Raw genomic sequence first — 19,342 nt, 5'->3', positions numbered from 1 at the left:
TAATTAAAAAAATTTCACCCTGAACCAAAAACTTGGCCAACTTTCATCTAGTACAAGATTCATCTCAAGCACACAGCACACAGTATCCCCACTCTGCTGCTAGAACAGCTTCCCTCCACCTGGGCATCGGAAAGGCTTGCAATTTGTTTTTAAGTAAGGAAATAGAAAGGTGAGGAGTAGAGCCTCATATCATGAACTAATGTCAGAAATTTTAATGATATTAAGTAAGTAAGATTGAATGACCCTTTTCCCTAGACCTTTAAGTTAAAGGAAACAGCTTAAAGCAGCTTTAATGGAGATGGGACAACACTCCCTGGAACAAAGACTAAATTTACTGCTAGGCTGCAGTTAATTTGGAGAAAGAAAGGGGTGGTGGTATTTTTTGTTTGTTTGTTTGTTTGTTGTTTTCTTTTTTTTTGTGTGTGTGTGTGGGGTTTTTTATTTAGTTTTGTTTTGTTTTTGTTTTTTTATTAACCAACAGAAAGATGAAGAGTTATTTCTAAAGCAAACACACTCATTAGTTCTTCTACATTTAGAACATCCAACACTTTACTTGATAATATGTATTTTACTATTCTTGTGTTGAAAGTAGTGACAAAAAAAGACTTACTCTATCAATTATCTGTTTTATAGTGTGAAGACGAATAATGCCAGAACTACGTTGGTCAGTACCAGCATCTCTTGGTTCACTTTCTGGTAAAGAGGACACAGTAAAAATCTGTATAAGTTTACAACGTATTCTACATGTTCTTATTAAGATAGAACAAACCATTCCATAGCTCAAATTGTTATTTCAGATTGAAGACACTCCTCCTGCTTCAAAATAATCCATTAAAATCTACCCACCAATTTGGCCATAAAAATCACTACACCTTCACAAAAGCACTTAGAATTAGGATAATAAGTTACTGAATTAAAACTGAGAATGCTATAAATAGAACTAATGTAACTTTTACCTTCGGAAGATTATCAGCAACAAAACAGTGAAAGAGCTTAAAATTAGTCTGTTCCTTAACACTGTCAAGATCTTAAACATGTTGACAACTGAAGTAATAGTGCAGAAACAAATAATCTACCAAGAGCAAGTTGTCTGTTTCATAACTGCAGAAAAACCTGATCTCACACTTACTTGCAATTTGAAAGATATCTGGTTCTTCTCTAGCAAGTTTCTCCCGTGCAACATCAGCAATTGGACCAAAAATGGTTACAGGCCTAAGAAACCCAGCTAGAATTGAAAGAAAGAAGTAAAATGTATTGATTGCTTAAAACAAATGCAAGATACTCTTAAATACATAGGTTAAATACAATGCAAGCCACACAAACCTGTTAACCTGCAACAGTAAGAATCAAGCCATACCTTCCCGAAGAACAACTCTTTCATAGGCAGGAAACTTTGTCTGAACAGGTTGGGCAGAAAGATCTTCTCTACTTTTTCGGAGATTTCTTTTTGAGCTACGCAAACCTCGGAATCTCCAAAAGTCCGCTCGATCTCCTCCTGCTGTCTTTGGAAGCGTGTACTGTACGCTAGCTAGTTGCTCAGCTCTAAGATGACAACAAATCCCAACCAGTTACAAAGATGTCAGCTTCTGAAGTAGTGCTTGACTAGCAAGCTTATACTTCCAAAGAACACTACCACCTGCCCAATAAATGTTTCATTGTTTCTGTACTAGGAAGTACAAGATTGAACTACTAAGGCTGATACCACATTTCTAAAGCTTTATATAACCTTGTCTCTTGTCCTGAAAATAAAGTTTTATGGTTTTTGTGGACTGTACAAAAATCAAAAGCAAATCCATAGATCAGGTATTTAACTTGTTTTAAAACTTTTGTCACTTTTTTTCCTGACTGAACCAGTTCTATAAACTAGCATCCTTGCAGATAGGTCCAATCATTCATTATACAGAGACAGAATTTGAAATTGTACTTTTTAAAACAGCAATTTAAGTATTTTAAGATCGTACCTGTTTTTGTTAGGTATGATACCTCTTTCAACTTCCTTATGATTCTTGCCAATTCGAATTGCCAGCCATGAACCCAGTTTGCCATTGTACAGAGTATCCACCACCCGGAACACTTCACCTTTGTTGAAACTTAGTCCATAAGGAGATTCCTTTTCATATTCAAAATGAGTTCTGATATAGAAAGAATCTCCTACATCGGACTCAACAATACGACGATAAACTGAGAAAAGAAAGAAAAAACAAAACAAAACAAAATCAAATAAGTTCAACCTAAGTTCAGGCGATGCCGTAATGATCACAAGAATTACTCAAATCAGTGCCTCACCTTAACTCTCCTTGTTTCAAATATACAATATGACTTCAAGAAGCCTTAATATCTCATATCTGCTCTATTTTAAGCAGCATAATTATTAATAGCATACTCTACCAACATAAACTCAACTGTCATGGTTAAAAATTTGGTGCTAGTGCAAGCTTATTTCAGTTCCCCTAGAAGGAATGAATCTTACTGGGAAAGACGTTTGTGAGTGCACACACAGTGTAATCACTCATTTTCAATGGCATAACTACAACAGACTCTCTTGCTCCCCCCAGGGTTTAATGCCAATACTTCCGTCAGATGCTAGAGGGGTTATTTTTGGTGGGTTTTGGGGGTTGGTTTGGGTGGGGGGCTGGGGGAAGCAGGCTGTTACAATATCAATCTCTAGTCCATTCGTAGTAGTAACCTACCCCAAAGCCAAAAGAACTTATGTCTTCGTAAAGTGCCAATTTCCTGCAAGCCAGAAGTTAATCACTCACTAGACTTTTTATGTTGTTCCAAGCAGTCTACTACATTGCTCCCAATTACAAATATTTACCATCTTTCTTCTTCTGTGCCAAAATGGTTACTTCTTCGCCTTTAGGAAGATCAAGCAAAAAAAGGACAGCTTCTTCTCTGATGATATTTGTGAAGTCTACATTATTTACCTGGTATCAATGAAGTAATTGGTTTGATTAAGCATACAACATTATAACAGAGATTTAACTACACAATGGGAAATCTAGATCAACTTTATGTTGTTTTTTTTTAACTCAATTTCATACAAACACACAAACTGCACATATCTCAAGGTGTCTCTCGTACCTCTAAATAGTCCCACTTTATTTTTTTATTATCTGACAAAAGCAGAGCTTCCAGACTAATAGGTAACTTTCAATTTTATATTCTGTAGATCAGTATTATGGAGCACCTATAAACATCAGTAACATACAGAGCCCTCTGATAATTTAGTGACTCAGCAGCTAAAAGAAACCCAAGCAACTTTATCAACTAAATTAGTCTAAGAAATTGGATATAAAACTTACTAACCTTTCTAGAAACAGTACAGTACCAGAACACTTTTCTGCTATTAAGTCATATAACCATTACATACAGGAAAAAAAAAAAAATTAAGAACAAAGGCAATATATTCAATACTACAGAAACAAAACCTACTTTGGTACAACAAAGCATTTGTTCTGTAACTGTTTTTGACATACCCTGAGAATCTGGTCCCCTTCCTCTAATCCTTCTTTCGCTGCAGGGCTGTCTTCCAGAACACCAGCTACAAATATGCCAACATCATTGCCACCTGCTAGTCGCAAGCCCACACTATCTCCTTTTCTGAATTTTACCAGTTTCATGCTTGGCCTAGAGATTCAGAAAAATATTCCATTTAGAGATGTAATAACATAAAATATCCTAGTAAATTTGAGACTGAATACATGCAAAGAACTGATTTGCCTATCATTTCCATTACAGGACATTATTCTATGCATAGTATTAACTGCTTATCAACTGCAGCATTACAACACGCTCATTAGCAGCACTTCAGGAGAACCATCTGTATTTACTTGCTTAGTGGGGTTTGTTTCTTATGCTCATACAGAGATTTAAGTGAGGCACTTTGATATTCTCTTCCAAAAATGTTCCATGTTCTAAGGAGCTGTGCTGCCATACAGACTTACTTTGGCTCGAAAGAGGTTAAGCAGCTTAATTTGAGACCAAAACAAACTAGAACCTATTCTCATGTACACTGATGTCCATAAAGAAGATCCCAGTTGGAGTAGACTCATTTCCATGTCATGACTCTGCACATTTCTGCAGTGACCTTTCTTCATTGTTCTCCAATTATTATGAAAGGAAAGAATATACTACAGTATCTCTGCTCTCTGGAGATGGGTGCAGGGCAGGAGGGGTGAGGTGCCCAGGGAGAGGGAAACACTGCAAATTCTTTTTACCAGTTGATCATTGTAACTGATCATTTCCATAGAAAATTAATAGACTTGAAAATGACACTACACAACGTAAGTGTCAACAAGGCTCAGGAATAAACCTAATGTCTTCATCCTAGTATTTCTGAATGGAAGTGTCAGGACAGCATATTGGACTTCGCATCAGACCATTTACACAGGTTATTCATCGCCTCAGATAAAAGCTTGGTTTACTCAAGGGCCAGACAGATTCAAATAGAGTACAGAGTTACTTTACCGAAGCATTCCATCTTCATGGGTTGAATTAGGTAAAGGACCATCAGATGGACTGACTGGTAAATCCACATCTGGCTGACCTCCTTGTGCATACACTGGCTTTGGTTCTATTAAAATAAAGACATTTCAAATGCCCATTTGGTCATTTAAAGATGAGAAAGTAAAGCTTTACTTTTAATTAAGAGCTTAATGACTTCTTCAATAGCCTTTCTCTACCCCACTTAAACCCACTTAAAAGTGAAACACTTAGAAACCTACAACAAAAGACACTCTCATTGTGCCATTCAAAGCAGCATGATTACGGTCCTAATTATTACTTCAGTAAAAATCCCCAAACTTCTTTTGTATTTCATTAACTACAAGAACTAGAAGGCTTCATGCTCACAAGACCACTTTCAACACTGCTGTTTCTCGCCTTGGTTTATCTGACATAAGTTAATCTTCCATTGGCTCTTTTCCCTCAAGAATTCAATTTTTAAAACAAAAATACTCAAATACTCAACTACTGCTGCATGCCTTGAGGTTGGCAGATTTCAACCACGAGTTGGTGGTTCTTTAGGATGAGCACTTTCTGTGGCTCTGATGCATAGATTCTCAGGAGTCACTGGCAGGAAACCACCACTGCAGTCTTCCCTCAGTAATGAACACTAGTAGGGACTCTTCTCTGCTACATGGTTGGTCATGTTAGAAGAATTTGTATTTAAGGCTTACCTCTGCACACTTGAAAAACGCTGATTTCAAACTAGGCTGGCTTCAAACTAGTCTAATATCCCTGGATCTTACCAACAACTCCGCTGCCTTCCTTCCAAATCACTGAACAGACTAGTTTGAAATTTGGATTTTCTGACAACATTTTGGTAATAATGTCTTTTCTAATGTGACTTGTGTCTTTACCATACAGTAACACTGCATTTTCCTTTAAGTCTTTAATGACCTTTTCCTAGTCTAATCATCTGATGATGCTTCTGAACAAATACTCTCCCCTTCCACCTTCCCTTGAAACAGTCGCCTTGCCCTTAGTCTAAGCAGCAATCTGTCACAGAATCTGCAAATTACTACTTTAACCACATTTTCATGACAGTCTTTGAAATATCCTCATTTCCTCAGAGCTTTTTGTGAGGCTGTTAAAGGATTATGCTCTTTACTGTATCTTTTTATTTCAGACTAGGTATTATGTCAAGTCAATTTTATCTTCAGACACAAATTTAAATATTATCTTTACGTACTGACCTATACCTCCTCCCATCCAAACTAAGTATTTTCGTGTGCCTCTTCCTATTCTCCAAGAACAGAATGTTTCTTCTTTGCCACTAACCAGCAAAATCCCCACAGTACTTACTATTTGCTTGCCAGTCCCCCAAAACAATTATTGGTACATTCCTTTGGATTAAGAACCATCTCAAGGGTCTCCTATCCTGGCTGGCTTTGTATTATGTCAATTGTTCTTCTTCAATATTTTACAGAAATACAGGAATCATCTTTCTAATCTCACTACCACATCTTTTTTCTGTCTTGTCAAATATAAACTTACTTAATTTGTCTCTTTTCATAACGTCACTGGAAAAGGTCACCTCCTATGACAATCTTTTTAATAATGGCTGCTGCATCAGAAAACCCACTGTTCTCATTTTTAAGATCTTTTAATCTATCAACACCATAACTCTTCCAATTCTTTACTGAGCTACTGAATACTACATGCAGAACTGTCACAGCTCATCCCTTAAGTCTTCAAATACTTTCAAGCTTGAATGTGCTTTTTCTCATTCTACCCAGCCTTTCAAGAACAGCTCCTGCTAAACCATCTGCATAGCTTCTCTTTCTCCATTTATAATTTCACTGAAGTGCCTCATTCTGTAAACAGAAGTCTTGTAAGTCAGTCTGCCCAGAACAGCGTCCTGTCACTGTATCATCTTATGTTCCTTCTTTTTTATACCAACCGGCTTTATAGCTGCTGCCATGTAGCTTATCCTTCCCTTGTAGAAAAAAGGAATGAGATTTTTGTTCTGGTTTTATTACTTGTACTGCACTTGTTAAAATGCCTTCTTGGTCCATAACTATAGTTACTAAGTGCTACAATAACAAAGCATTTCACAGTGTTTTGAGTTGTGTCTTGGGAACAGTAGTTCTAAACAGGCTTAATACATCTTTGTTTAAATATAGCCTGCTACAGTAACCCGCAAGAACCAGTCTACTGCTTGATTCTGAAAATAAATGATCATTTTAACCTTGCCTGAGAAATTGGGACTAAACTCTTAACACCCATCACCCACAAATATGGCTCTAAACACTGAAGTTGGATCCCTATATACTGAGCAGATGCCACGGCTTAGGTTTTCAGGACCGAAACTCTAAAGTATAAATGGGGTTACGGTTATAAAGATATTCATATTCAGAAATAAAAATAATTCTAACTTGGTCTGGTGTAAGGCTTTAGAAATCATTCCACAAATATGCAATGGCATAAAGTCTTTACTGGTCATCCATTCCCAACAACATGCGTAATTAATATATTTTAATGTTTTTACCTGGGAGTGGTGGAGTTTGTTTTTCAGTTCTTTCGACTGCCACCTCTTCCACAGTTTTAGAAATATCATCTGCATTCTTTACAGGTGTAGAGACAGCTCCCGGTTTAGTTATTCTCTCATCTTCTCTGCTTCGAAGACTATATTAGAAAAAACATATTCCGCTCTGCATATAGAAATGTTTCTATGACCTTGGTCTACTAAGACTAAAGGATAAATCCTTTCATCCACCAAGTTCACGTTTGATGGGTAAAGAATTACCAATTACTATTTAACACGGTTTTGTTCTTAAACTACCACGTTAATAATAATTTTTACAAACTCTAATTCTGGGCATTTTGTCTCTAACTTCATTTTAAAAAAGGACTTCTCTGGATACGGCTATTTATAAAGAGGAAGGACATGGTGAAATAGACTGCTCTCTGCTTCAAGCACAAAAGTCATACACACGTGCTGTATACTGAAAACTATATAAGAAACTGAAAAGCAAAGGGAAAGAAGGGGAGAAGAACAGTTACTACGGTCTTTTTGTCATCCCTCCCTGTAGAAATCATTAATTTTCAGACTTAATCCTCACGCTTTGCTGTGGTTAAAACTCATTTATCTGCCCCTTTGTGGGGCAGCTGCCCTGGAACACAAGTGCTGATGGTGTGGCCCCTGGTAGGGCCTTGCAAAGGTAAAGGGTATAACACAAACATGCCCCTGATTTATGAAGTCTTCAGGGAGGATGAGGCCTTCAATTCACAGCTATTATAAGATAGGAGTGCTTCTCATACACTCAGTCATCCATGTATTTTAGTAAAAAGACAACTTGCTGCTTCTTACACTTTTCATATACATATTACAGTGTAAAACAAGGACATATACGAAGTTAAAGAAAAAACTATCTCTTGTTCTTTAAACGATGAGAGTAACTAAAGCTCAAAAGAACATAATTTCTCCTTCTTTAGCTCAAAAGATCAGGTATTTGTACATTGTTATATAGAGGACCAGGTGGAAGTATACTATCATATACTATCATATATATCATATAGTATCAGACTTTTATATACTGTAAGACTTTTATCAGGCTTTTCTTTTATATACTATCAGACTTAATTGCCAAGGAGGCGAAGGAAGGTACTTCCTCAAAGAAAATAACAGCTTGGTCAGTAGGTGCAAGTTCATCTCATCTTATAAAGGAGAGGTCTGTAGTGAGGGGAGGGAGGGGGGAGAAAAGTTTTTCACTACCAACAGCTAGATGGTGCTACTAGGCAATAAGTTCCACTTTCCATAAAGATTATCCAAAAAATCCATCATACAGGGTAAGTACTGCTTATTTTAAATCAGACCCAGTACTTCAAAAGTTGAAAGTATGGTTTAGGAGAAGAGATCCCCGCAAATCTACTCATCCAAGATGCATGAGAAAGAATAGAAGAAATAGTAAACATCTAAATACAAGCAGATTGTGTTTTCCTTAAGCAATATGAAGTTTCAAACATCAGAAACAAAGCTTAGTTATTCAGCCAAGACATACTAAGACTTTTCAGTACTTTCCTGTCTGAAGACAATGAAAAAAAAATAATATAGAAAAATACTACAACCACACCACAACAACCTGGGAAGACAATGGCAACCTTGCATTGTAAACAAACATCTTCTAAGTTATTGGTAAAAACAAGTACAGTGGCCCAATATTTAAAATCCTTATTTGTGCCTTTTTTATTCAGAAAAAAACCTTTTGGGGGACTCCCAGAATTGATTAAAATGATATTAAAACCATTACGTCCAGCAAAATGAAAAGTAAGCATCTATCCTTATATTTTGTTCTCAAACTTGACTGATAAAATTTCTCTTATTCCTTTTGAAGATTTCCAGCATATTTTCATTTGTACATAGGATTAAGTACATAAGATAAAAGCTTATGTATTTTACTTTCAGCACTAAACTAAATTAGGACTGGACTCCTCATTCCCTTGAAAATAGTTCCTGGCTTGTTAGAAACAGACACGTATATTTAGGTGTTTAAATGCATACTAAGTGTCTTATAAACAAAAAAAGGTCCTGTAGTAGTGTAAGCTGTAACTAGTTCCCCTCCCTGTCCAAAGATTTTGGGGTAATGAGGATTAGTTTACAAGATATTACAATAAATTTCCCCCACAAGCCCTCTCCACCGATTTCCAAGCATCTCCTAACAGAAGCATTATTCTGAAATGGCAGTATCTCTGTTTTGCTTTAAAAATAAGGCCAAAATTACTGCAGTTACTATACAAGGACAAAGTTAATTTTCCACATAGTCCAAAAGCACTGCAATTTTATGTTGCTTTGGTACCTGCATATAATCAAAAAAGAGCCTAAATATTGAATAAAACAGCTCTCAAGCACAGGAACTAAAATACAGACACTGAGCATAGCATAGAATAGAGCCAGGTGAGTATCTGAAGCAATATGCTTGTAGACTGGGCTACTGTTATGCACGTGAGCAAATACACCCTGCCAACTAAAATGGCCACGAGAGGTCAGTTTTACCGTATGTAAGATGACAAAGTTTAAATACAAAAAAACTGCTAGAAATGCAATTGTGACAGAACAAAAAGGAGAAATCAGAACAGCATGAGAGTAGATTTTTTTTTTTATTTGGCTTAAATTGTCTAGTAAGCACTGAGTATTTCACACTGCAAGATGATACAGGAAACAACTCGATGCTGTCACTGGTTCTAGGTAATGGAAACTTGTCAAAAACTGACAGCTGCACTTCCCAGGAGATGAAAGTGTTGTTCACTGTGTGCACTCTATTACTATTGTTTAACATCCGTGCTGTGTCAGGGCCCCCTTTTACCTCACTTCCATCCCTCTTCTTTTTTAAAGTATGCTGAACAAGCATTTCTAAATAACCTTCAGTCACAATGCAGCCAGCTACACACTATTGTCATCAACTGTGGTTATTACTTCAGAATAAAAAAATATTATCTGCACCACAGTTAGAATGTTTGTTTGCACAGAAAAAGTTTGGAAAAATATAAACATGAAGGCTCTTTACAAATGCATTTTTAGCACATCTCAAATACTTTTGCCTATGAAGATAATAAGAGCCAAGAGGCATCTTCCTAAATACATTCAAAATAGGGTTGATTTTTATCCTATATTTCAGTTTTTCAACTTGTTTTGAAAATAGACAGAACACATCTCTCATGCTATATATAAATTCACAACTGTATTATGGAAGTCAACCTCATCCTTCCAGAAATAATGATGACCTCTACAGGGATTTCTTCAAGGTGCACCACATCTTTCTTGCTGAGGCCGAAGTGTTAAACATATCAGAGAACATTTTTGCTATTCCAGTACCCAGGTGAGGAAGGCAGCATACAGGAGTGAGTTCCCAAGTGGGAATTCTTTCAATTGGTAAAGGGCAGCCCAGAGATGTAATCTGGCAGGTTTACCAGCACCTGGCTGTAAAAGCCACTTTTCATGATGGGTCACACCAAATGCTTATCTAGCTCAACAACTTGTTACTGCCAGCAGTAAGACCAGATAGGTAAGAAAGAGTATATATGATACTTCCCCCAAGTACTCTCCCAATTTAGGGTGCAGAGACCTCTTTTGCTCATTCTATTTTTTTTAAGTACAGTTCTTAGCAGATTATACAAAGTTGCCTTACACTACCTGACATTCTCTATTAAAGATGCATTTTTCCTCCACCAAAACAGTTGTTGTTCTGCTTATCTTAAATTATACATATCTTCTAACACTATGCTTAACCTTCAAAACATGATCTGCTCAAAGTCTTTCTTCAAAGCCAGGACATATCTATATCTTGTATTTCACTTAGTACCTAATTCAGTATCAGCTGGTTATAAATTTTCTACATCTCTAGGGCTATAAGTATTTATCTGTCCATGGAGATTCATAGGATTCATTCTCTAGACTCTTTTCAAAACTGAAAATGGACAATCTGCAATCTTACACAAGTAGGAAAAAAACATACAAGTTAATTACTCTTTTTTATTAGTAAATTAAAATCAACATGTTCTAGAATCTGAGTTTTAGAAAGACTGTTCAAGAGACATGTGTGAACTTCCTCTGGACTAAAGAGATCTACAAGTGCTCTGACAGAATGTTCAAATAGCAACTCTTATGGAAATTCCATATCCAGGAAAACTGCTGGCACACTGGTGTACATACCAGTATGGAATACTGAAAGATGGACAACACACTAAAAACCCTGCCAGACCCCAAAGAAATACTGAAGCATGCCTGCTGGCAAATTTCTGTACTGTACTGTGCACCTATACAAGTGTTAGTCTCTTGTTAAGCTTGAATGAAATGACTAGGGATTCTCCTGGAACTTCTCTCCTCATTAACATACAGACATGTGGTAGAACTGAAGTTCTTAGAAAAAAAGACGCATTATCTTCAATACACTTTTAATGATCCCCTTAAACTCAGTTTGAGGACTTAGTGCATCTTTTCTTACTCAGTTTTTTCTCAATATTTTTTTTCCCCATCCAAATTTTTTACCTGATTTTAAAAAATGAAGCAGTTGCAACTGATTAGATCTTACAGAAGATTTGAACTTGCACAAATAACCAGTACAAAGAGGATTTGTTTTTAACATGTTTTTCTTTATGTGGCTTATGGCCCAATTTTTCTGATCTTGAAAGGGACATGTCCAACAGGAAGTCAATCCATGCCAAGGTAGCTCTTGTTCATGAAGTAGATATAGCGGATGCATTCAGAGTTGAGATAACTTCAAAGTTCCTTCTCAGGAAGGATTTAATTCTTCTGACAGGGCAGTCCATAGGGAGGAAGTGACAATCTACCTAAACCACTGCAATAGGACAGGAAAGCACTAACACTAGGGTAAGTCAGTTATCATTTCAGTTTTGATGTTTTGGTTTTTTTTTTTGTTTTGTTTTTTTTTTTCTTTCCCTCCCTCCACAAGCCCTCTTCACCCTGCATTAGAAATGCATGTCAAGAAATATAGGTTTTAAACCTGACAGAGACCTCACAACCTTCACAAACAAATCCCTGCATCTGGTGAGCTGCTTTTAAGTTTTTCCCACTAATATGGGGTTCCTACTTCAAAATGAACTGTCATGACTTGTGGTCCCTCCAAACATACGTAGAAGAGATGCAAAAATGTCTGTAATCAATAACCCCAACCAGGTGTACATGCAGGTAAGACATGTCTTGCTGTTTTATTAACACTTAAAAGAGTCTAAAAACCTTGAAAGTGTGTTGTTTTCCCCTTGAGCAAACAAGATGTTATTAATAACCAATGAGGCATATGTTAGTTTTATGGAACAGCCAGCTGCAATTTGATTTTCAGAATTTTTTACAGCATCTAAAAATTTTCAAATACAGGCTCTGAATTTGGAATTTCCAACAGATCAAGTCTAACTTCTGCTCCATCATCTATGAGCACTCGGAAAGTAAACTTTTCTTTTACAAATATTTGGTAGAATCTGAAATCCAACACTGAATTCTATTTCAGTAAGTTAAAATGTTCATTTCCAATGAACTGTGGAAATGTAAAACAGGACAGGACAGATTTATGTTATTCAGGACTAGTTACACATGACAGAAGACAAAATTCCAAACCATACAACGTACTTCTGACTTCACATAAAATTAGACTTACTTACTTCAGACTTATCATAAATGTCCCACTAGCAAGATCAAATATTAAAAACTACATTCCAAAAGTTAAATCTGCTGTGCAATACACCTTATCTTGAAGGAATTGAGTGTATTCAAAACCTTAAGATAACTTTTAAAGAAATTTAGAGAGGAAAATAAAAAACCTATGCCTAAATAAAGCAAGATTTCACAAGTTTACCCAAGGTTGGCCATTCAATAGGAACTGTGCCACTAGTCATTTCAAATATCCTTGCAGCTAACTACCTTCTAAAAGTAAAATATAACTACACGTGCTTCAATAACATATATTAGTATCAAACTTACATTGTCATTTATACAACCATGTTCTACGATCATGTTTAAAAAGGGTTAATACTGAAGTTAAAGGTTCAATTTCTCATGAAGTCTAAGAAAATCTGTATCATCATCAACTGCACCTTGAGAGAAACAATGCCATATTACTACTACCATAGTTCTGCATTGCACTTGTCACACTGTATAAATCCAAGCACTCCTACAATTTATGTCACATTAAATAGTTGATTTAAAAATAATACAATGCTGCCATCACCTGCCGTTGCTGGGCTGCTGTGGAGAATGTCTGGAATGGTCTGAAGGCTCTGACCTCTGGTCAGGAGATCGTGAACGACTGCGGCGGGGCCTGTCATGTGATCGGTTGGAATGATCTGATGCCAGCGACTGAATTTCTGAAATGTCTGTTAAATAAAAGTTGTTTTTTCATGAAATGATTGTAATTAAAATGGTGGCATGACCTGCTCAAATGAAGATAAGCTTTTGCAGAGAATTCTTATGAAGATGCTAAATCTATGCTTATTATTTCTAAACAACTAAATTTAATATTCCTGAAAGAACAATTGCAAGAATTGGAACTGTGTATTTTTCTCCACTGTTTTTGAAGGTGTGGATTTCTATCACATTCAAACACAAAATTACCCACATGACAATCTTACTCCTAACTCTTCTGCTCCCCACCCTCTGCATCCCACTCTAGGTATTTCACATCTTCACAAAAGGGAATTCTTCTCTCCCTTTGGAACCCAAGTTTATTTATACTCACCATCTCTTTCTGAAGCATTAGCAGAATGAATACTGTCAGAAAGATCAGGGACATTCAACAGTGTAGCTCGTTCATCTCGCTGAACAACCATCTTCAACTTGCCTTTTGACCTTTCTATTAGTGTTTTTGCATCTGCTAAGGACATATTTTCCGTCACTGTGCCGTTTATCTGAAACAGAGTAAGAGAAGAGCAGATACAAACTTACTGAAAAAAAACAGCAAATCTCCAGCAAAGACAGTGGCTTTCTGTCTGATGATATTTAGATTTTAGAAATAGCTGGAGATACTTATCAAATTACCACAATACATTGGAAGACTATTGGGCTCATCCAAACGATATAATATAGAAAAATATTTTCATCTTTCAGGAGAGAGACAGAGTCTCTACCACCAATACAAAACTTATAAAATATTAGTTATATTTTTTGAACTAGCACTGCTACACTCAGCAGTATGTTTTTCTGCACCAACATATTCAAAGGAGTATCTTGAAATAAAAGTTGTTAGTATGGAATTGAAAATCCCTGGGTATATTGATTTCTACAAAAATCAAAATTTATCCTGAAGGCAAGTTTTAGTGTTGCTCAATAGCACAATTCCACAACATTATATTGCATAACTAGGCACATAGGGCCAAAGTCTCATACCATCCCAAATGTTTTCTATTATGCATTTACAGTGGGGACTATTTGTCTGAATAAGGCCTGGGGAATAATACCAAAAAAACAAAAAGGCTTTATAATTTTCTCTTCCTTGGAGAAGTTGATTTATACTTAAATTTACTGACAGTTGAAATAATTTAATTTTAAAAAGATACTTTTTCAACTAATAAGAACTATCAATTCTTTAATAGCATATTTATGAAAAGTTATATCAACAGGGTTTCCTTTAAAAAAAAAAAAACAAACAAAAACACACACAATGAAACATCATCACCACCATTTACTATACCTTCAGTACAACATCTCCTTCCTGAATATTGCCATCTCTTGCTGCCAGGCTATCCTGTGATATTTCTTTCACAAATATATGGCTTGCCAACCGTAGACCATACTCTTTATACAACAGCAATAAAAGAAATAAAAAAAACTGATGAAGCTACAGTAAAAAAAAGGAAGGAGGTATCTGAAGATTCACAACACTGCTTTACATAACTTTACGCTGGACACATGAAGAGGAAAGTAACCTGGGCACATGAAGGGCTATAGTGGAATTACAGTATGGATTTACCATTATATCAACTTCTTTTCTAACTCTGCCTGTAATCGTCGGCATTGTTCAATAACTTAATATAGATGCTACCTACAATTTTCCCTCTTTCAAACAAGAGACACTGAGAACTCAGCTAAAGTATATGGAAGGTATGTAGCCACTGACTACCAGGTGTCAGGTGAATAGCTGGGATTTGTTTATACTATGTAATACTTTACCCTTAATTAAGCACATTTAGGAATATGAAAGATGCCAACAGAAATACAACAGCGGTTTTTAGGTTTTCAGCTAGCTACTGGTAAAAAAGGGAAACTATTTTAACAGCACTGTTCATACAGTCCATGAAGCCCTTAACACAATATGGACTGAAGCAGTTGGCCTTCAAAAACCAGCAAGTCTTAGCAAGAGAATTACATACAAGTTACCTTCATTCTTCCTTGATTTCACCAGTGTTACTTTGGTAGGTTTTGCGGGCTGACTGGATGTAACTGACCTTCTGTCCGATCTTGGTGATAAGCTTCTCTCTCTGCTAGCACTTCGATCTCTTACCCAGCTCTTCTCATGCCTTCTGTTAGCACTTGAACCACCACGACTGCTTCTTGGATCACGTATCTCTTCATCATAGCTATCATCCTCATTTTCAGACACTGGTTCAGGTTCTGGTCGAGCCACTGGAATCTGAATTTTCTTCATCCTTCGGATAGTCTACAGCCAAAAACTAGGTATCAGCCTCTGGCTCTAAGCTAATAGCTCTGGCTAATGGCGTTACTAAATGTCAGAAGTCAAACTAATCCCAGAACTCAAAAGAAAACACAGAAATGTATTTATAAATGCTCTGAATTATTGAATCTTCATTATAAAATTATATCCAATTAATACAGGAGACTCAGCAATACAGTTTACTAGAAACCTGTTTTTGAGGAGGGATATGTTTGTTTTACTCCTTTTTTGGTTCTGCAAGTAGGGTAAGAGGATAACAGCCATTGTAGCATAACATAATATTCTGTCTTCCCTTAGCTGCACATCTGAATGACCTCTGTTTAAACCCACAAATCAGCTGCTGGCACTGCTAAAAACTTCTTTTGCTAACATGTAATCTACTGTATATTCAGTGTGTTATTGACAGTAATTCTCCTCAACTTTGAAGCCTCCCAATCTTCCAAAGCAATGTTTATGAAAGCCACAAAGGAAGAACATTCTTGCTGAAAGTTCAAAGTTGATTTGCACTAACATAGACAGCTGCTTCCAGAAAAAGACCCAACCCTCTTTAGAGGTTTATTTGTTATGTATTACAGAACTGAACCTAGTTTTACCATACAGTTTTGATTGGTTTTCCCCTACATAAATTTACACACCAGATACTTCAGATGCTGAAAGCCCTACATGGCTTGTCACATTGTTTGCTGTAAGCTTTTAAGAACTTCTGAATCAACAAATGCAAATCACAACACAATTTTTTGCAACTACATTAAAGCACACAAGAGCACTGGAAATCTGTCAGCACAAAAGCTTTTCTACAAGCTCTAGAGGTCTGTTTTCCTGAATTAATAAACTGTTAAACATTGTGCATCTGTGTTCTATTCGTTGTAACAAATCTCAAACTTCGACAAAAAAGCCAGATTACTACCCTTTAGTGATGGCTTGTTCCCATTTGCAAAGTTCAGAAGTCAACCACTTTTAATAAGCCTACAAAATTATAGGAATTAAAGTAATTATACTTTGTTTTGGCAAACTGTTTACTGAGCAGAAAAAGAACTATTTTAGTGCCTGAACAGTGGGTAAAGTCCTTCAGAATACATCAGCCTTTGAAAAACTTCATAAAAGTGCACTCAAGAAAGCAAATATTAAACAAGTCTGAGAATTGAGCTTTTGGCAAACTAAGAACTTTACCATAAAGAGCCTGAAGTACCCAATGTCGCACTCCCAAACATCATCATTCACATTTTAGAAAAAAAAGCTGAGTAACCTACATGATAAACATGTCATGAACACCACTTAAACCTGTAGCACCACACAGGTATTACTCACGTACCTTGCATCATGCATGCATTTCATAGCAGACATTACACTATTTAACTTCTGTTCTGTAACTAGAGAATTTAATTAAGAAATCTTCAAGACATTCACTTACAATTTTGGCATTCTTCCCACTTTTCCTCAGCTGTTGAACAGCAAATGCATGCTCGACATTATCCATTGAAACTCCATTAACCATTGCAACACGGTCATTTTCTCTAAATGAAAAACATTACAATACACAGTATAAATACTTTATGCTAAAGGGAAAATATTGGGGAATGAGTGTCTCTGACAAACTACCTGTTGTATAAACCTACTATATAAACAGTTACAGATAGATACCTTGAGATCAAAACAATTAGGAGGTTAAGCTACCCCTGACAAAGATGAACGCCCCCCTAAATCAGAATCCAGGTATAGTTTAGCACTTACTGCAGCAGTCCTTCTGCTGGGCCTCCTTTCAGCACATCAGAAATAACTATTGATGTCTCACCACTCTGAAAGTGAGGATTATCTCTTCCTCCAGATATTGCAATACCAAATCCAAATCCAGGGGCCTACGATGTAACGAGAGAAATATTTTTCCTGTTATTTACATGGTCACAATTCACATTCCTGTGTCAAACACAAGAAGGTCCTATGGGACGTATACAACTTTTTGGAAGAAAGAAGGATCGATGAACCATGCAATGCTATGTAATCCAAGAACAGGAGAGAGATTAAAAATAAATGAAGAACACTTTTAGAAGGCAGAGAGTTTCAGACTAACTACCCAATCTCTCCCAAGAGCAAAATATTGCAATTTCTATTTGCATTTTTATGGCCTGGGCCTCAAGTGGTCATCAGTAAGACCTCAACCTTCAGTAAGTACAGCATATCATACCACTGTGTTGAGATACCGATTCAAACCTGTATCACTTCCTGCAACACTTTCTTTCAGGTTTGACATTATGGTATTTACCCAGCTTGACCTTCCTTAGCTCAGAACCAAGAGGATCACAGCATACAGTAGTATGACTGCAGGCTCAGTTCTTACAAATACCAACATCACTTGTACCATTAAATACATCAAATCCTTGTCAGCACTTACAAATCATCTGCATCTTAACAGAAGTAATTTGCTTCAATCTTTTTCCTCTGGGGTGACCTGCCACTACAGCAAGGTCAATGCCTCTGAAAGTTATTCCTGTTAGATATTTCAAGATATAACAATGATGCTTACACTTCTGCCTGGAAGCAGTGAGGGTGGGAAACAGAATTTCTAAATATAATTAGATTTGCAAACTATTTAGCTCTTCCATCATTGCTCAGAAAGCATTGTCGGGAGGATATTACAATTTAAATGCCATATTTTGTGCAAAAAATTATTCTGAAGTTTTGACTATGCAAAACACACTCACTGGATGGAAAAGATCACATTTCAGTCAATTCCTCCTCTCAATTTCACACAGTATACACTCCATGCTCACAGACTTATCCCTTTCTTTTTCAGACTTTGACAAACATGACCTGGCTTTAGCAATGAGTTTCATAACCTTATGGTGACAGCAGAAGCAACATGGCAGTCTGCATCTGGCTGTATGGCACATGACATTCAGCTTTTTGGACAGTAATTACTGCTCAAAAGCCCTGTTTCCTATTTCCCCCCAAAATAGAGGTCATGAAGCGATGGTCCAGATTTAGAGTGTAAGCTGTGAATAGGACCATTAAGCAAAGAATTGGAGATTTACTGTTCAGAAATTTATTTTAACAGTTAGCAAATACTGTTGCCAGGTATGAAAAAAGTAAGTTAGTCTAACAAATGTGGGGGAGTAGGGAAAGATATACCTTACTGTTTCTTTCCCATTCACCTTAATTCATTAAAAGACAACTGGACATCTTTTCAAGATACATTAGAGCCAGATCAACCAAAAATCATGGCTGGGATTCAAGAATTAAGTGAAACCCTGTGCCGTGCAAGCCAGGCTAAAGGATCCTAATGACTACTTATGACCAGAGCTGAGGTTTTATTTCACTTTTATTTTTTAAATAGTTGACAAAAAGAATATATAATAGCCTATGAAAAGATGTATCAAAACTCCCTTTCAAAGCAGTGATATTAGCCTCTCATGATACTGCTTCATCTTTCAGTCTTCCACGACTAACATAGTTCAGTTTGCTCTATATTCACGTGGGGAAGGAAAGGGAGACGAGATAATAAAAGACATTTATGACAAATTTAATTTAAGTGTTCTCTATCTTTCCTTAAACCATAAACAAAAAAAGTTTCTTAGAATTCTCCACTCATGAAAAGAAATAGAATCATCAGGCTAAAGCCAGCAGAAATGCAGAAGCTTACTGTAAGCATTACCTTGCTGCTTGCCATTCTACTTTTTAAGAATAGATTTGCAAACCAAATCACCAATATTAAGCCTAGTTTC

The 19,342-nt window shown here is 36.4% G+C and overlaps 1 protein-coding gene across 9 annotated transcripts in view; it reads right to left on the bottom strand.

The window, feature by feature from the left end:
• The window catches only part of TJP1 (tight junction protein 1), a 196,118-nt gene that overhangs the window by 20,513 nt on the left and 156,263 nt on the right, over positions 1–19,342 (bottom strand). For all 9 annotated transcript variants that reach the window (XM_032990439.2, XM_032990440.2, XM_032990441.2 and 6 more), the window contains 14 exons: positions 17,355–17,479; positions 17,035–17,137; positions 15,329–15,608; positions 14,643–14,746; positions 13,692–13,860; positions 13,185–13,329; positions 6,995–7,131; positions 4,471–4,576; positions 3,480–3,630; positions 2,819–2,927; positions 1,962–2,181; positions 1,358–1,542; positions 1,130–1,225; positions 611–693 (listed from right to left, as the gene is read on the bottom strand). In XM_032990439.2, coding sequence (XP_032846330.2) covers positions 611–693; positions 1,130–1,225; positions 1,358–1,542; positions 1,962–2,181; positions 2,819–2,927; positions 3,480–3,630; positions 4,471–4,576; positions 6,995–7,131; positions 13,185–13,329; positions 13,692–13,860; positions 14,643–14,746; positions 15,329–15,608; positions 17,035–17,137; positions 17,355–17,479 — 2,013 coding nt within the window. The remainder of the gene's footprint in view (positions 1–610; positions 694–1,129; positions 1,226–1,357; positions 1,543–1,961; positions 2,182–2,818; positions 2,928–3,479; positions 3,631–4,470; positions 4,577–6,994; positions 7,132–13,184; positions 13,330–13,691; positions 13,861–14,642; positions 14,747–15,328; positions 15,609–17,034; positions 17,138–17,354; positions 17,480–19,342) is intronic.

Source organism: Tyto alba, unplaced genomic scaffold (genome assembly GCF_018691265.1).
Source record: "Tyto alba isolate M040663 unplaced genomic scaffold, T.alba_DEE_v4.0 Super-Scaffold_41, whole genome shotgun sequence".
In the NCBI taxonomy this organism is placed as follows: Eukaryota; Metazoa; Chordata; class Aves; order Strigiformes; family Tytonidae; genus Tyto; species Tyto alba.
Note: the sequence above shows the minus strand (reverse complement) of the source record. Positions and strands in the feature narration are given on the sequence as shown.